Source organism: Alternaria conjuncta, assembly GCF_024043145.1.
Source record: "Alternaria conjuncta strain BMP 0040 chromosome Unknown scaffold_7, whole genome shotgun sequence".
In the NCBI taxonomy this organism is placed as follows: domain Eukaryota; kingdom Fungi; phylum Ascomycota; class Dothideomycetes; order Pleosporales; family Pleosporaceae; genus Alternaria; species Alternaria conjuncta.
In genome coordinates, this window is record NW_026250096.1 from 1,210,037 (window position 1) to 1,224,465 (window position 14,429).

A 14,429-nucleotide genomic window follows, 5' to 3' on the forward strand; every position below is an offset into this window, starting at 1 on the left:
ATTCAAAATCATTGGTGGACCTGAAGTCTCTTTCTCTCGATCTCAAAGATGATTTCAGTCTCGACATGCGCTAATGTGCGTAATATTGCTCGATCACACCTCCATGAAAGCTACTCCACCTTTGAGCCGCCTCCTTAACGCCGATACCTCAATCCTGAGTCGTTTACTCGTGAACCTTCCAGAAGGCGTTCTTTGATCCAGTAAAATCAATCTTTCATAACGTGGCGCGTCATTGTGCTGATGTCGAGTGCACGCGAGCCGTGCCAAGCCTCTTTTTTCTATTGAAGCTATTCAGACCCAAAAGAGGTAATCACAACACCGGAACTCGCTCGCTTTCAATATCGTAGTAATCCCTTGTTGCACTTGTCGCAAAGCGTATGCTCGCCGTCTCCCCGCGAGCTTTGAATCTTCTCGGACCAAGTTATCCGTAATCCATAGCGCCCGCGAAGGCCTGGAAGACCTCTTTGCTCTGGATAACCTTGCTTTGGGGCTTAACCGACCTCCATTCAGAGTGATCCCTTTGAGGGCTTGCCTTCACTTATCGGACTTGGGCGACCCGAAGGTCTATTGAGCAACAAGGTGGCCTATTCATGTTCTGAGGGGTCAATAGAGAAAAAGAACGCCTCCGTTAGGTTCTCTCGTGTGATTACATCTCCCTCTCGAACTTAAGTACTCTTCCCACCACGCACCAATATCTTTCGACATCGTCTGCACCTTCAAGGATCAGCATCAACTATCTGATCAACAGTCGATCCTCTCCAACCTTCACGATACTTTACCACACGATCTATCCAAGTTCGACATCATGAAGATCTCCGCCTTCATCGCCTCCGCCATCCTGTCGGTCACTGTTTACAGTGCCGCCTTGCCAGTTCCTGCCCCCGTCGCTCCACCCGCTGCTGAGGGAACGAGATGGCCCGTTTGGGGGCGTGATGCTGAAGCCGCTCCCGTCGCTGCACCCGCTGCTGAGGGAACGAGAAAGCCCGTTTGGGGACGCAACGCTGAAGCAGCACCCGCTGAAGCAACGCATAAGCCCGTCTGGGGACGCAACGCTGAAGCAGCACCCGCTCCTAGCCCACAGAAGCATAAGCCCGTCTGGGGACGCGCTCCTGAAGCTGGGAAGTGGGTGTATCCCGGAACGAAGCCCGTTTGGGGTCGCAACGCTGAAGCAGCACCCGCTCCTGGCCCACCGAAGTGGGTGTATCCCGGAACGAAGCCCGTTTGGGGACGCAACGCTGAAGCTGCTCCCGCTCCCAACCCACAGAAGCATAAGCCCGTCTGGGGACGCGACGCTGAAGCTGCTCCCGCTCCTGGCCCACCGAAGTGGGTGTATCCCGGAACGAAGCCTGTTTGGGGACGCAACGCTGAAGCTGCTCCCGCTCCCAACCCACAGAAGCATAAGCCCGTTTGGGGACGCGATGCTGAAGCTGCTCCCGCTCCTGACGCAGGGAGAAAGCCAGTTTGGGGGCGCGACGCTGAAGCTGCTCCCGCTCCTGACGCAGGGAGAAGGCCAGTTTGGGGGCGCAACGCTGAAGCTGCTCCCGCTCCTAACCCACAGGGTGGGCCCCTTTGGGACACCAAAGTTGGCGCGGCCGAAGACGATGAGGAGTAAACCTCTTCACGATGAGAAGATTCTTCGACTCTTACATCGCACTACGACAACCGCCATATCAGCTGCTCGATTGCACCATCTCCTACCTTCGATTCAGAACACTCGACGCACACTCGATCATTCGCAAGTCATACACACGCCAGCTACACTTGCAGTATGACCATGGACAACCACGCGACGAGTCTTGTGTTATTATACCGATAGCTCTACACAACACTGTCTCAGTCATGAGGCATGTTCTCGTACCTCATCAGTACACGGACAGAGCTTGACCGGTCTCCCACCTCTTGGACCACGTTCGTGGCATGGAGAGTTTGTACATACATGGTGGCAGACGTCTGGTTAATTCATTTTCTTATATATGTATGTAATAGTCAAACTGTACGAGCTTGCTCGATCTCCTTCTTGGTATCTAGTAATATATTCTTGTCCATGCTTGCACTACATTGCGATTCTGCTGGTATGATCATCCCTCCTCTGTTCAAGCTTTCATGTTACACTTATTGAACAACATCGGTGTGGCTTTGATCGTCCGTTATCAGCTCATATACACTGCCCCAAACTATGCATCTGGTCTTCCGTACCGAGCTTCGAGCAATGGTCACGTAGTCGAACTCCGAATCCATACGCATGTTCGTACAACATCGCCTCGTCCAACACAACACACGTGCTCCCCTCCAAATAGCCGCTCAAGCTACCGCCATCACAACAACAATCTCCGCGCCCATGGTCCATCACTACTGACACTACCATGACTTCGCGCTCATGTCACGACGCACCAGAGATTTTGACAGCTGTCAGTGCGACCTTGCCTTGTAACGTGCATCATCTAGTTGGAAAAAGCGCACCTATGCAGGTAGCCGATGTCATTCACACGTTTGTGTTCACCTAGGAGCACCGAGAGGGAGGCTCTGAGATTAAGCCGCTTGGTCGTGGAGATGGACTTGTGCGATGGTGGTGGAGAAGATGGGGATTGTGCTATCAAACTTCTCGGCGAGGGAGCGAGTCGGAGGTTGTGCGACGCGGATTGAACGTCTGTTTTGCCTACGAGCTGAGCTGAGAGTAATGAAACCTCGGAGGAGCGATGGAAGTAGATATGAGGTTGAAGTGGTGTACGGCTTCAGCTCCAGTCTCCCCCAGTCTCCCCCGCTTTCCAATAAGTCGATATTTCGCATATTCGTTTCCAACCAATATCATCCCGTTTCACCCAAGTCACACAAAAATCTCCAAGACTCCAATGGATGCCCTATCGCCGAACTGTCGTATTGCCAAAACTCCACACTCAAAACTTTAATCTGTCATTTGATGAGTATCGCAATATCAAACATTTGTCACCTCCCAGCCCGATCCAGGCCTGCGGTAACCTAACCGTCCAAGGCATTCAACAACATGCCTTGTCAACGAACGATTGAGCTGAACGTATCGCACATTATCGCTTAGCATGTCACATATCGGGTGACGTTTCACATGCGAGTGATGGAGGTTCATGCGCGAAACCAAGCGAACGGGCCAGACGAAATGTGTGTTTTAGGGCCTTAAAGATTGATTTTAGCAACGGAAAGAATTTGGAATAAGAACAATAAGTAATGGATCATAATTAGCGGTATTATGTGGATACGTTGACTATATTCGTGGTTGACGTATTCGGGGGCCGACGTGGTTTCGTAATGGGGCTGCTGTCGGCCGGGAGAGAACAACGCACACCGCCGGGGCGACCCCACGAGAACAACGTCGGAGACCGAGTGTTTTAAAGAAAGTGACGAGCATGGATGTTTCGGAGGGCGGTGATGAAGTGGTATCTATACGTGGAAGCACGGCGATGGGTGGATGGAGGAAGAGTTTGTAGTATGACGTTCATTCGTGTTCATGGATAGTACCTAGATGTTCCTTCACCTTCCCGCCCCACATTTGCATCCATCTCACTTCATCTCAACATAAGGACAGCTTTTAGACAAAGCAAAAAATACCACCCAATTCAAGGAGTGATTGTTGCAAGACCTCCACGCTCGAGCAAAATGACCAAGACATTACCATGTTCAAACCAAAGAATAACCAAATGTTCCCTGACCTTGCGGCCCCGCTCAGCGTTCCAAGTCTTTAGATGTATGCAGTAGTGAAAGTAAATATATGCTGCCTCCAAGGGATTGGGAGAAGACACAAATGACAGTAACATGCAGGATGGCGCAAAACAAAAAGAACAACGGAAAGGGTATAATAGCGGATCATGATCGGACTGAGGAAGAGGAGATTGCGCAGAAACCAAGAATAGACAAAACATACGCTCGCTTGCTAGACCAAAAACAATAGAAACAAAAACAGACTAGTAAAGGAAAGTGTGATGGCCATGTAAGTGTAGCCATCACATGTTAGCGCCATTGACATTGACTTCGTAGCCGTCGCTCTTAGCCTTCAAGGCCTTAGCCAACATGAGCTCACGCATCCAGTCAATTCTCTGGTCTTTGGTAGTCACAGCAAAGTGCTGGACCTTGCCGTTGGGCATCACCTTCTTGACATCGCCTTTGCCAGGTGCGGCAGGCACAAGCTGGAACTCAAAGGCAGGAGTAGAAGCAGCTGACTTCTCCTTGTGATGGCCCGAGGAGAGCTTCAGAGCCTTGAACTTAGCAGAGAGCTTGTTGGAAGCGATGGATGAGCATGCTACTGCGTAGTCGTCCACGTCGATCGTCTGCAGTGCGGATGAAGACGGCAGCTCATTGGGATGCATAGCTAGCTGTGTGCCCTGGAGGCGGAAGTGGTGGTCTTGCCATTCGTGACGCAGAAGCTTCGTGCGGCGCTTCTTCATCCATCCGTGGTGGTTCACTCCCTTGTACACAAAGCCTCCCTTGTGCAAAGGCGCAATCGTGTCACTAGCTTCGCTGGCGAATGGCTGGGTAGTCTTGAGCGGCGACGAGCCAGCGCTGTCGCTAGTACTGACCGAGTCGTCGAAAATGGTTCCGCGCAGGGTGTCGTCGTCTGAGTGGGCGGTTGGGCTGAACACGCGATCCTCAGCAAGCGCCGGCATGGGCAACGAGGGGCGTCTTCGGTCGTGACGCGATCCAACTCTTTGGATTTGGGGCTGGTACTGCATGTTCGGAGGCACGGACTGGCTTGTGTCGCGACTAAGTGGCTCCTGTTGCACAGCAGTCACAGGAACGTCCATCTCGGAGAAGGGCGTGCCGAACCGGTAGACGCCACCTGGTGACGCTGTCCTACATGGCGAGAATGCGGTGTCGGGTGCGAGGTACTGTTGTACTGGGACTCCTTGGCGTGGGTTACCAGCCGGTTGGGCAGACATTGAGCGTGCGGGGGGAATCGTCAGTTTGGGAAGGCTCTTGAGGTTTGAGTGAGGTGCTGGCATGAACTCTGGGGGGTGTAGAGCTGGAGTTGAGGGTGAGCGACTGAATGGATCGAAAGACTTTGTTGTATGCGCCGATGTAGATGCAGAAAAGGCTGAAACCTGCGGGTAGTGCGATTGCTGTGGTATCACCAAGAAGGGACGAGGTGGGTATGATTCTGTAGGCGGGGTTGGAGGAGCCTCGATGGGAGTAGCGCTGACAAAGGGCTGCTGCTGGCCTTGTAGGGTGAGGAACTGTCGCACATTGTCTTGCGGGTCGCGTTGCTCGAACTTTTCTAGGTCTTGAAGACTGAAATCAGGTAGCTGGCCAGGCCCGAGGACGTCGGACGATGCTACGACAGACGGCACCACAACAGAAGGGGTAGCTTCTGAGTTCGGGCGGTGGACGTTCTCGACAGCGTGGGATGCTGTTTGGGGGTTGCCTGGATCACCCGCGATGAAGATGTGACCACCCTTCTCGGGCGAGATCGGGAAGCCGTGTTCCTGTTGAAGTCTGGCAAGTTGCCGTTGTTGCTTCCTCCATTTGGCGCATCGTTCACCCTTTGCGCACACGTGTGGCTTGGGAAGCAGCTGTTCGATCGCTACAATGGAGACGGAATGCGCAGGTGTGATAACGTCGTCTGTCATGTGGTTCCCTCGCAACTTATCGCGTCGACTAGCTTTCCGGCCCTTGCTCTTGGACCTGTTTCGTGCCTCTGTGCATGGTCGTTCGATGTCTTCAAAGGGAGTTGGAATGGCTGCTGGGGCAGTTGGCGACATCAGCCCGTCGGCAGTGCGCAGGGAATCGATCTGATTCCACAGTTGGTGTCTCTTGCCAAAGGACTGAATCTCCAACTCCTTCAGGTCGTCGAATTGCAGATCCAGTAGTACCGCACCGGAGATGTCGTGCTCCATGAACTTGTCAATTACGTCGTCTTCAAATCCGTTCTGATACATCCAGGTAGCAACGTCCTTGGAAGTCCAGGCGCGCACTTCAGCGTTGTCCAAGTGGGCAACGGCGAGAGCGATATTGTTGTACTCTCTCTGGGGGACAATCGTTTCGGGAGTGGCCTCTCGGAAGGAGGTTGGAAGACGAAGTGGAGTTTCCTTTGGCAGTAGAGGCGACATCTGCATTACTTGGCCCTCGTCAAACGGAAAGTCGCTAGACGACACTGAGGCGCGGAAGAGGTGTGGTCCTCTGGGGCCTTCGACTGACTTTCGTTCTGGCCAGTAGGCGAACTGTGGTCGTACTTCTTCCGCAGGTGTCTGTACTTCCTCGAAGGTAGAAATCGTTGTTTGACTTCGCCTGTTGTCGCTCTTTGGAAAGTCAGTGCCGCATATACTGGAGGGCCAGAATATACATACAGATGAGCCACTGAACTCCTCGAATTCGCTAGAATCATCCTCGATATCGGTGTATGCGACACTGATGTGAGAAACCGGGCGCTCTAGCGATGAGCGGGCCGTTAGAGCATTGGAAAAGAACGACTGTGTCTTTCCTCGTTCGAACATTTCCACGCCCGGCTCCAGCGGGGTGATGGGTGTCATGGCCTGCTGATCGGGATGTCAGAACCGCACATGAAGAGGACTGTGAGTCTAGCTTACCATGATCACGGGTTTGGAGCGTACACGCTCTGTGAGAGGGAATTTGGTTGTTCGGGAGGCTGCTAACAACTATTCCGGGCGAGTGTCGCGAGCATGGCACACACACAGTAACAGCACAACGATCGAAAACGGAGAAAGGGACCCTTCGGGTGGAGAGCGCTTGAGAGTCTTTTGTAGAGGCTGCTTGGGCGCCGTTGACGGTGGGGGAGTGTGGTTCGACAATATCACACTTCTGAGCTGCACGAGACAGCGCATGCCTGCTTAAGCCGGCCACTGAGGCCATCGACTCGACGAGCGACACCGCTTCTCGGCCAATGTGAATCCGGGCCTTTCCCGCCCGCATGCTGGTCGAGGGTTAGGCTGGCGCTTAGACTCGAGCGTTGAGAGGGCGTGAGACGGCCCCCATTCGCTGGGCTGCAGATTGGCTGGCGGGCTAATTCTGCTCGATGAGGACATTAACTGCCATTAATACCTCGCAGCGCGGGCCAGACGCATGAAGAGGCCAGGGCCTTCACGGATCCACTCAGGATCAGGGTCGCGACGGCAGCGGATCGCGTCGCCGCTTGTCGAGTGCAGATGCGACGACGATCTGAGCTGGCCATGCCGTGCCCGCGTGCTGTTGGCTGCTTCGCGGTGCCTGCGCAGCCCCAGAGTACGTACCTCGGGATGTTTTTCGTCCAGTCGCATCACCACCGCCACCGCGACCAAGTCATGGCAGGTCATTTTGAATGTCACTTGACCGTCGAGCCTCCGCTGCGTTGTGTCGGTGAAGCTTCGGTTCGGAGCGTCGACTGGGTCCCAGGACTGTGGCTGGTTGAGGTCGCTAGCCGACAGCCTCATCAGCGACATGCAGCAAGCGATATTGGCACAACCATATCACATGCGGATGCGTTCCGTGCTCGACGGCTGTGTGCAGCCTGCAGCCGTGCGCGCCGCCGCCGACTCGAGCACACCAGCCTGTCGTCATCGCTGTAGTCGCGTTTTCCGAGCAGTGCGAGCACTCTCCTGCCCGTCGGACCTACCTCGATGTCTTTTGCGTTGTCGTGCGACCTGGATGCTAGCACAATCAGCATGCTAGCACAATCCCCCGAACCTTGACTCATCCCACAAGCGTCCCCAGTGACCCACCGGCTATCTGCTACCGTTGCGATGCCATGCCATACCGCCGCTCCGACCGTTGCACACCACCACCTAGCACCTAGCCCATCCACGACGGCTCGCCATGGGACCCTCATTACCTTGCCGACCAACGGTCGCTCGTAGAGCTCCTTCACCACGACCCCGTGACTGAGTGGTCCTGCGGCCAGCCGCATCTTTTGAGTCTGGTGTTCCACTATCACCATGGCCTCGTTGAAGCGTGGATGCCAAAGGCGAATCAGCGTGCGGAGACGACTTCCCACGACCAGACTACCAGACCGCAAGTTGTGCAAGCATCAAGCATGCTCCCCAGCAACCTCGATGAACCGCGCCAAGCTGAACAGAATTTCTTTCTCTTGTGCTACGTGCTGCATAGTTCGTGAAATACCAGCAGAACGGCTACCGTCCCACATTTCCGTGCATTACGAGGAGTCACAAACTGCTCGTGAGCATCCGGCTCCGAAAGCTCTGCGCATGGCGCTCAAGACCCGGTTAGATTTTCATCACCACTACCACAAGTGGTGCCCGAAAGCGAGCGATGAAATTGTCCAATTGTGCCGTTGGCCAGATTGGCCATCTCAATCTAATCCGCCTCATCTTCATCACCCCAAGGAATCCAACAGGATGCATGGAAGGCAGTATCATATCCAGATACCGGGGAACGATAGCGGCTTTCAGCGGGAACATGACGGCCAAAGCATGAATGCGCATTGTCAGGTGAGCAATCCCGTGCATGCCCAACCGTCCGAAGAGGTACCTAGTCGCTAGAGGGCCATTCGTGGACTACCAAGTATTGATTGTAATTGTCGGTAACCAATCGCACGTCTAGCAAGTGGTATCACATCCCGAACGGGTCTCGCTTCACCTGTCTTGCAGGCATGACGAAGGTCGACTAATTATGGGCATTTACTTTGAGCCGGCAACATAATTAAGGGCCTATACTTAGCAGCGGCCCTTCCCTGTCACCCACCGAGATTTCCTTGCCGGTGGCTTGCCCCGCAGTGTAAGCTAGGACGATGGATGCTGTCATTGGATACACAGCTTCACTAGGGAAAGCTTGTCCTGCAAATTCCAACCCCGTCAACATGCACAAGCGACTTGCTTCGCGTGGGAGCGCACGCTGACTGGATGCCACTGCCTGTCGTGCCATGCTAACTCGCCGCGTTACTCGAAGGCTCACCCACTCTACTTCCAAGGTTGTCCTCTACCGCGTAGCTCGGGAAAACACCATCAACCGACCTGCCGTGTTTGGTCGACAATGCGGTCTACGTTTTCGTTCGCCTAGCTACTAGCTGGTCAAGTCCCGCTGTGGAAATGATCACGACAGCGTGCACGCGAATTGGGCCGCCTCGAGTCTGCGTGACTCTGCCCGCAAAAGCCCGAACGTTCTGGCTGCACGTAGCACAGGCGAATAGATTCGAGTAGCAGCCGCATCTCGTGGGACCACGAGTCGCTGTACCTCTGTTGGTGTCGACACGCGGGCAGGTACCAATACACCACGTACATGGGACTTGCAGATGCTATGCCATCATCTACATACTTGGCATACTGCAGTACGGGATCTGCACACTGCACAAGGCCACCAGTAACGTCCGGGCCGGCCACTTATCGCAGCCGCTTCATGTACTTCCTAGGCCGCTCTTGGACGCACCTCGATAGTGCCCCGCAAGGAGGTTGGCACAAGAGGGGATCAAGGCATACGGCCCCGGTCAGCAAAAACTCTCAAGGCGACATGGGAATATGCTTCCAGTACTAAATGGGTCATTTAACTTGCTAAAGTCGTTGCGGGGACCAGTAAGCCGATCGATAGCCGTGGAGATATACGCGCTAAGTGCTGCTGTTGGCTCTAGCGCGGCGGGTAGAGAGCCCCAAAATAGCTGGGAGCACAGAATGACCCCAAATGTCGACATCAGGCTGCACGCCAGGACTAGTCGTCCAATCAGTGTGCCGTGTGCGTGTGCTGCATGGCGTTCGCATCTCCCTCCCGTTGGATGACCACCCGGCCTGATAGCAGGGACTCCAATTATAGATTCAGCAATATTTGTGAACATTCTGCCGTTCGTGGTAGATATAAGGTACATGTCCTTCACTAATACTTCTCCACGCAACAGGTAGACCGCATAATTTGGTTCCGCTCCTTCCTTCACATCAAGCCCGCTGGTCAGGCTTTGAATACCCATCTTTAATTACGAGCAGCCCGGTCGAGCCCTGCCATCCTGTCCCTTACGAATCGTCCCATCGCGCGTTAGTCGTTATTGCCGCATTGTTTACTGGCTTTCCTCATATACCACCGCTCTGGGTACATCAAGCGTCCATGTCCTCCTCGTCCGCTCCCCCATCCGCTACCAAACAGTCCTCCACCATGGTAGGGACTACAAATGCTGCTAATGCAGCAAAGCAACAAGCTGCAGCAAAAATGCACCGTCGTTCACGATCAGGTAAGGACCACCCTTTCGATGACATGCAGGGATCCTGCGCATGGACGGTTGACTAACGGGACCTCTGCAGGGTGCTTCACATGTCGCCTGCGACGGAAGAAGTGTGATGAGGGCAAACCATCTTGCCGCGCCTGCAAACACCTTGGTCTCAAGTGCGAATACAAGAGGCCAATGTGGTGGAGCAACAATGAACAAAGGCGGACTCAGAAAGAAGTCATCAAGAACATCATCAAGCGCACCAAGCTTAATGAGAAGACAGCACAGAGCGGCGCAATGGGCACCAACACACCACCAAGCCTGTGCCATTCCATGCAAACTGCCGACACCTTCTCAGACGGTGTCAGCTGCACTCGCGCGCCATCTGTCGACTCCCAGAACTCGCTGGACTACAACTTCAACCCCACTGTCACACCCGACTTCTACAACTCGTCAATGCCTCCGCCAATGTTCGCCCCGACTTTCACCCACCCAGGTCACTACGTACCTTACGACATCGACATCAAGACCGAGAGCCAAATGTTCATCAACGACATTCCCACTCGTCGCGATTCCACACTGTCATCCTACAGTCACTACCAGACTCCGCCCGCTCACATCTATCCCACGGACGACTGGATCCAGAAAGATTACTTCGAGCGCCGCGAATCGTACATTGAGGAGCCCCTCGAATTTCCCATCTTTGACTACACTACCTACGGTGCTTTCAGCCCATCACACCAGCCCTCCATTCAGGTCGAAGACTGTGATCGTCATCTTCTCAGCCATTTCCTCGACAACATCATGCCCACAGCATTCCCGGTTCTTGAGACAAACCAGCCCGGCGCTGCGCAGCGCGATGTGATCATTCCAGCTCTGGAGTCTAACAAGGCTTACCTGCACTGCTGCATGAGCATTTCTGCGCTACACATGAAGACCACCCAGGGACTTGTGGGAGAAGAGATCGACCAAGACATTCAACGGCATCGCGGAGAAACTGTTCAGCAGCTCACTGCGGCGCTCTACAGCGACAGCCAGCATGGCCAGACTCTCGAGGCCGCGCTTGGTATGATCTTCTTCCAGTGCTCAGTCGGCCGATTCAACGATGGCCTGATGGACATCCCGTGGCATGGCCACTTCGAAGCAGTCCAGAACCTTGTTCACAGGCTCGAGCTTCCCGCGCAGATGATCGCGATGAACGGACAAGCACACGCTCAGCCTCCCTTCAACATGACACTGGCTTCCTGGATCGACATTCTCGGCGCTACCATGCTGGGCAGGACACCATCTTTCGCTGACACCTACCGCGAGAAGCTCATCGCTGACGCATCATCTGGCCTCGCCGAACTCATGGGCTGTGAAGATCGCATCATGTACCTGATTTCGGAGATCGCTTGCCTCGAGGCGCTGAAGAACGAGAACATGGATGTTGTCCAGCTTTGCGCGCACATCAAGCTCCTCGGTGAGCAAATCAGCTTGACTGAGCCTCCCCAGGGATCGCTCAACAGCGCCTACACATCTACCGGCGAGATTCTCCCAAGGCAGCTTCGCCGCAACATGACGGCAGTGTACCGTCTAGCCGCCCGGATCTACTTGTGCAGCCTAGTGCCAGACTTCGACCGCACATCGGCCACATTCGTCAACCTGGTCAGCGCCCTTTGCAAGGCTATGGAGTACATTCCTGCCGGACCCGACGGATTTGACCGCTCCCTTGTATGGCCCCTTTTGGTCGCTGGCTCCGTCTCGGTGCAACAGTCAGGATTCCGCAGCATGTTTGCTGAGCGCTCCGCCCTCTTGGGCGAGGCTGCTAACTTTGGCTCGTACGGACGAGTCAAGAACCTCTTGGAAGAGGTATGGCAGGTCAACGACGACAACCTCGCGAAGGGCAACACCCAGAGTGTCCACTGGCGGGACATGATGCGCCAGAAGAACTGGGACTTTTTACTCATCTAAAAAGCCTAGCTCTTCTGCTGGTATGCATCCTGGTCTGGTGTTTCTCTTCGCGAACTACATTCTCTCTGCGTCTGTCGCTTGCCATACTTCTTTCGACCACCACAAAAGCGCTTTGCTTATTTCTTTGCATATATTTTCTTCACTACGATACCCACTTTTTGTAATTTGGATACCATTGGCTCCACGGGAGCAATGCAGCATTTCTAGGGCGCAGCAGCAGCGACTGGATGGCGTTGGAGGGACTTTACGGGTGACGATTTCACGGCCGAATCTGGGGCGTGTTTGGAAAGGGGCACATGGAGTGCATGGGAAGCTAGCGCAGCACCCAGGCGCCAACATGTATAGTAGAGTTGGATGGGGCTCGAGTGAGCGCCCATGGATGGAGGAGAGAATTGAAGCTGAAACGAGCGTATCGCTCAAGATTACAACGCCTCTTTGGTGCATATGTGACGGTGATTGGCTGCAGAGGGTTGCTGCTGAAGAGAGGCCTCTAATTTTAGCGAGAACATGGGGCGGACTGCGACGCTGCAAGTCGACGCGTACAGCAACAGACGACCAGCACAACGGCCGCTTCGAGTTTGCCATCCAAGTTGCAAGCAGGTTGCGGGGGCAGCATCTAGGCTCTGTCGACTGCATCGCGTTGCACGCCGTCGAGTGCGGGCCCGTAGAGACTACCATTTTGCCGTGGCCGTTATTAACACCTAGACTCGTATTCCGCCCCCACCCAGTTGTATAGACGTACTGCACCGCGCCGCCTGCATCGCGCCCTCGACATCCGAACTCCACCTTTGCCATGGCGTCTCCAGCGCCGGTTCCCTTCACCTCACTCGACACCAGCACGCGGCAGCCAGCGAAGGATGAGGTCGAGTCGCCGAGCATCTCGAGCACCAACGCGCTTGCCCGCTACGAATACGAGGCGGGCCACGCCAATGCCACGACGGGCACCAAGATCCTCATGGTAGAGTGGGAGGACGACGACACGACGCGCGGGGTGCGCGGCGACTGGCACATCTCGTGGGACGGCAGCACGCGCGTGCTGCCGGCCGACGACCAGCCTGCCAACGACGTGAACCGCATGTATTTCCTGCTGCCTCCGGGCGTTGCGGTGCCCACCAGCGTCACACTCACGCTACGGCCCCAGGACGCTAGTATATCGCCTGTCGTCTGGCACACCAACCCTCTGCCCGCCCTGTTTCCGCCTGAACTCGGAGCCTCCGCGCGTGCAGCCGGCAAGAAGGGCGTGCTGCACACCATCTGGGCCAAGAAGCGGTTACAGGTCCTGCAGAAAGAGATTGAGGCCGAGTCGCGCAACAACGTCGAGGGTATTGGCCTGCTCATGGTGGTGCAGGAGAAGGAGTGGATCGAATCAACGTTTGGCGTCAATGCCAAACCAGCCGGCCTGAGCATCTCGTTGGGGGAGCCGACGTTAGCCCCGATGAAGGGTCCAGCTAGCCCACGATCTCCAGGCGGAGGCAGGCTGATGGACAAGCTGGCGGGCCTGCGACTGGGCACGAGCGAGCGAGACCTCACACCGAGCAGCAGCAGCATGCCGGGCTTCTCCAACCCTCTCTCACCTGAGTCCTCAGACATCGCCATTAGCTCCTTTTCCGTCTTCAAGGGAGCCAACCCGTCGGCACTTGCGGCGAAACCTCCACAGCAACCGCAGTCTGAGCCTGCAGCGCCACCTCGCAAGGTCGTCCCCCAGGCTCCGCCGCAGTTCATTACAGAGCAGCAAGGCGCTGGCATGATGGGTTCACTGAATGCTCTATCCGGCCCTGCGCCCATGTTCCAGTCACGGGATCCCCCTGGACCTGCAGATGAGGATGACAAGGACGACGGGCTGTTTGCACTACCGATAAGTCCACGAAGCCCCGAGGTGGGAAAGAGCCCGTTTTCGTTTGCGGTGAACGAGACAGCTCCGTTCTTGAAAGAAGAGAGTGCCGTCTGAGTACTGTCGTAGATGGATCTACGGGTACTTCAATGTGTAGCATGGGTGCGGTGTGTTAGTCACAGGGTCGATGTAGCCCTTTATGAAAGTGATACCTTAGTGGCTTTCTGCCGCTGCGAGAATTCATTCTAGTTGGAATTATCGAGAGTGATATTCCCATCATCATCATCATCATCATCATCACTGCCAAGATATAGTGAATGCAGCATGGTGGATGTACATCGTGAATGTCTCAACATTAAGTGTGCACCTCAACAACGAGTGAAAGCGACAAATTTCAAAGTGTATAAGATCCAATACTCAGATGTATTGCCGGTGACTGAGTAAATCAGCAGCGTAACTGTACATGGTGGCTGCAGACTAGGTGAAGATCGCTGCACGTACCAAGGCGCTAGAGGGCGTCGCTGACGAAAGTTGCCGACGCGATCT

The 14,429-nt window shown here is 54.8% G+C and overlaps 4 protein-coding genes across 4 annotated transcripts; 3 read left to right on the forward strand and 1 right to left on the reverse strand.

Annotated features, from left to right (window-relative positions):
* Positions 1 to 805: 805 nt before the first annotated feature.
* Positions 806 to 1,612, forward strand: J4E85_005526 (uncharacterized protein; the record flags this gene model as incomplete). The annotated part of the gene is given in 2 exon segments (XM_051469771.1): positions 806 to 840; positions 859 to 1,612. The coding sequence occupies 2 exon segments, from the start codon at positions 806 to 808 to the stop codon at positions 1,610 to 1,612; spliced, it is 789 nt and encodes a 262-aa protein (XP_051326602.1).
* Positions 1,613 to 3,971: 2,359 nt separating this feature from the next.
* On the reverse strand, positions 3,972 to 6,491 carry J4E85_005527 (uncharacterized protein; the record flags this gene model as incomplete). The annotated part of the gene is made up of 2 exons (XM_051469772.1): positions 3,972 to 6,260; positions 6,309 to 6,491. The coding sequence occupies 2 exons, from the start codon at positions 6,489 to 6,491 to the stop codon at positions 3,972 to 3,974; spliced, it is 2,472 nt and encodes an 823-aa protein (XP_051326603.1).
* A 3,610-nt stretch (positions 6,492 to 10,101) lies between these two features.
* On the forward strand, positions 10,102 to 12,052 carry J4E85_005528 (uncharacterized protein; the record flags this gene model as incomplete). Its single annotated transcript, XM_051469773.1, has 2 exons — positions 10,102 to 10,123; positions 10,194 to 12,052. 2 exons carry the CDS (start codon positions 10,102 to 10,104, stop codon positions 12,050 to 12,052), a joined length of 1,881 nt encoding a protein of 626 aa, XP_051326604.1.
* Positions 12,053 to 12,845: 793 nt separating this feature from the next.
* J4E85_005529 (uncharacterized protein) lies at positions 12,846 to 14,000 on the forward strand (the record flags this gene model as incomplete). Its single annotated transcript, XM_051469774.1, has 1 exon — positions 12,846 to 14,000. The coding sequence occupies one exon, from the start codon at positions 12,846 to 12,848 to the stop codon at positions 13,998 to 14,000; it is 1,155 nt and encodes a 384-aa protein (XP_051326605.1).
* Between the last annotated feature and the right edge of the window lie 429 nt (positions 14,001 to 14,429).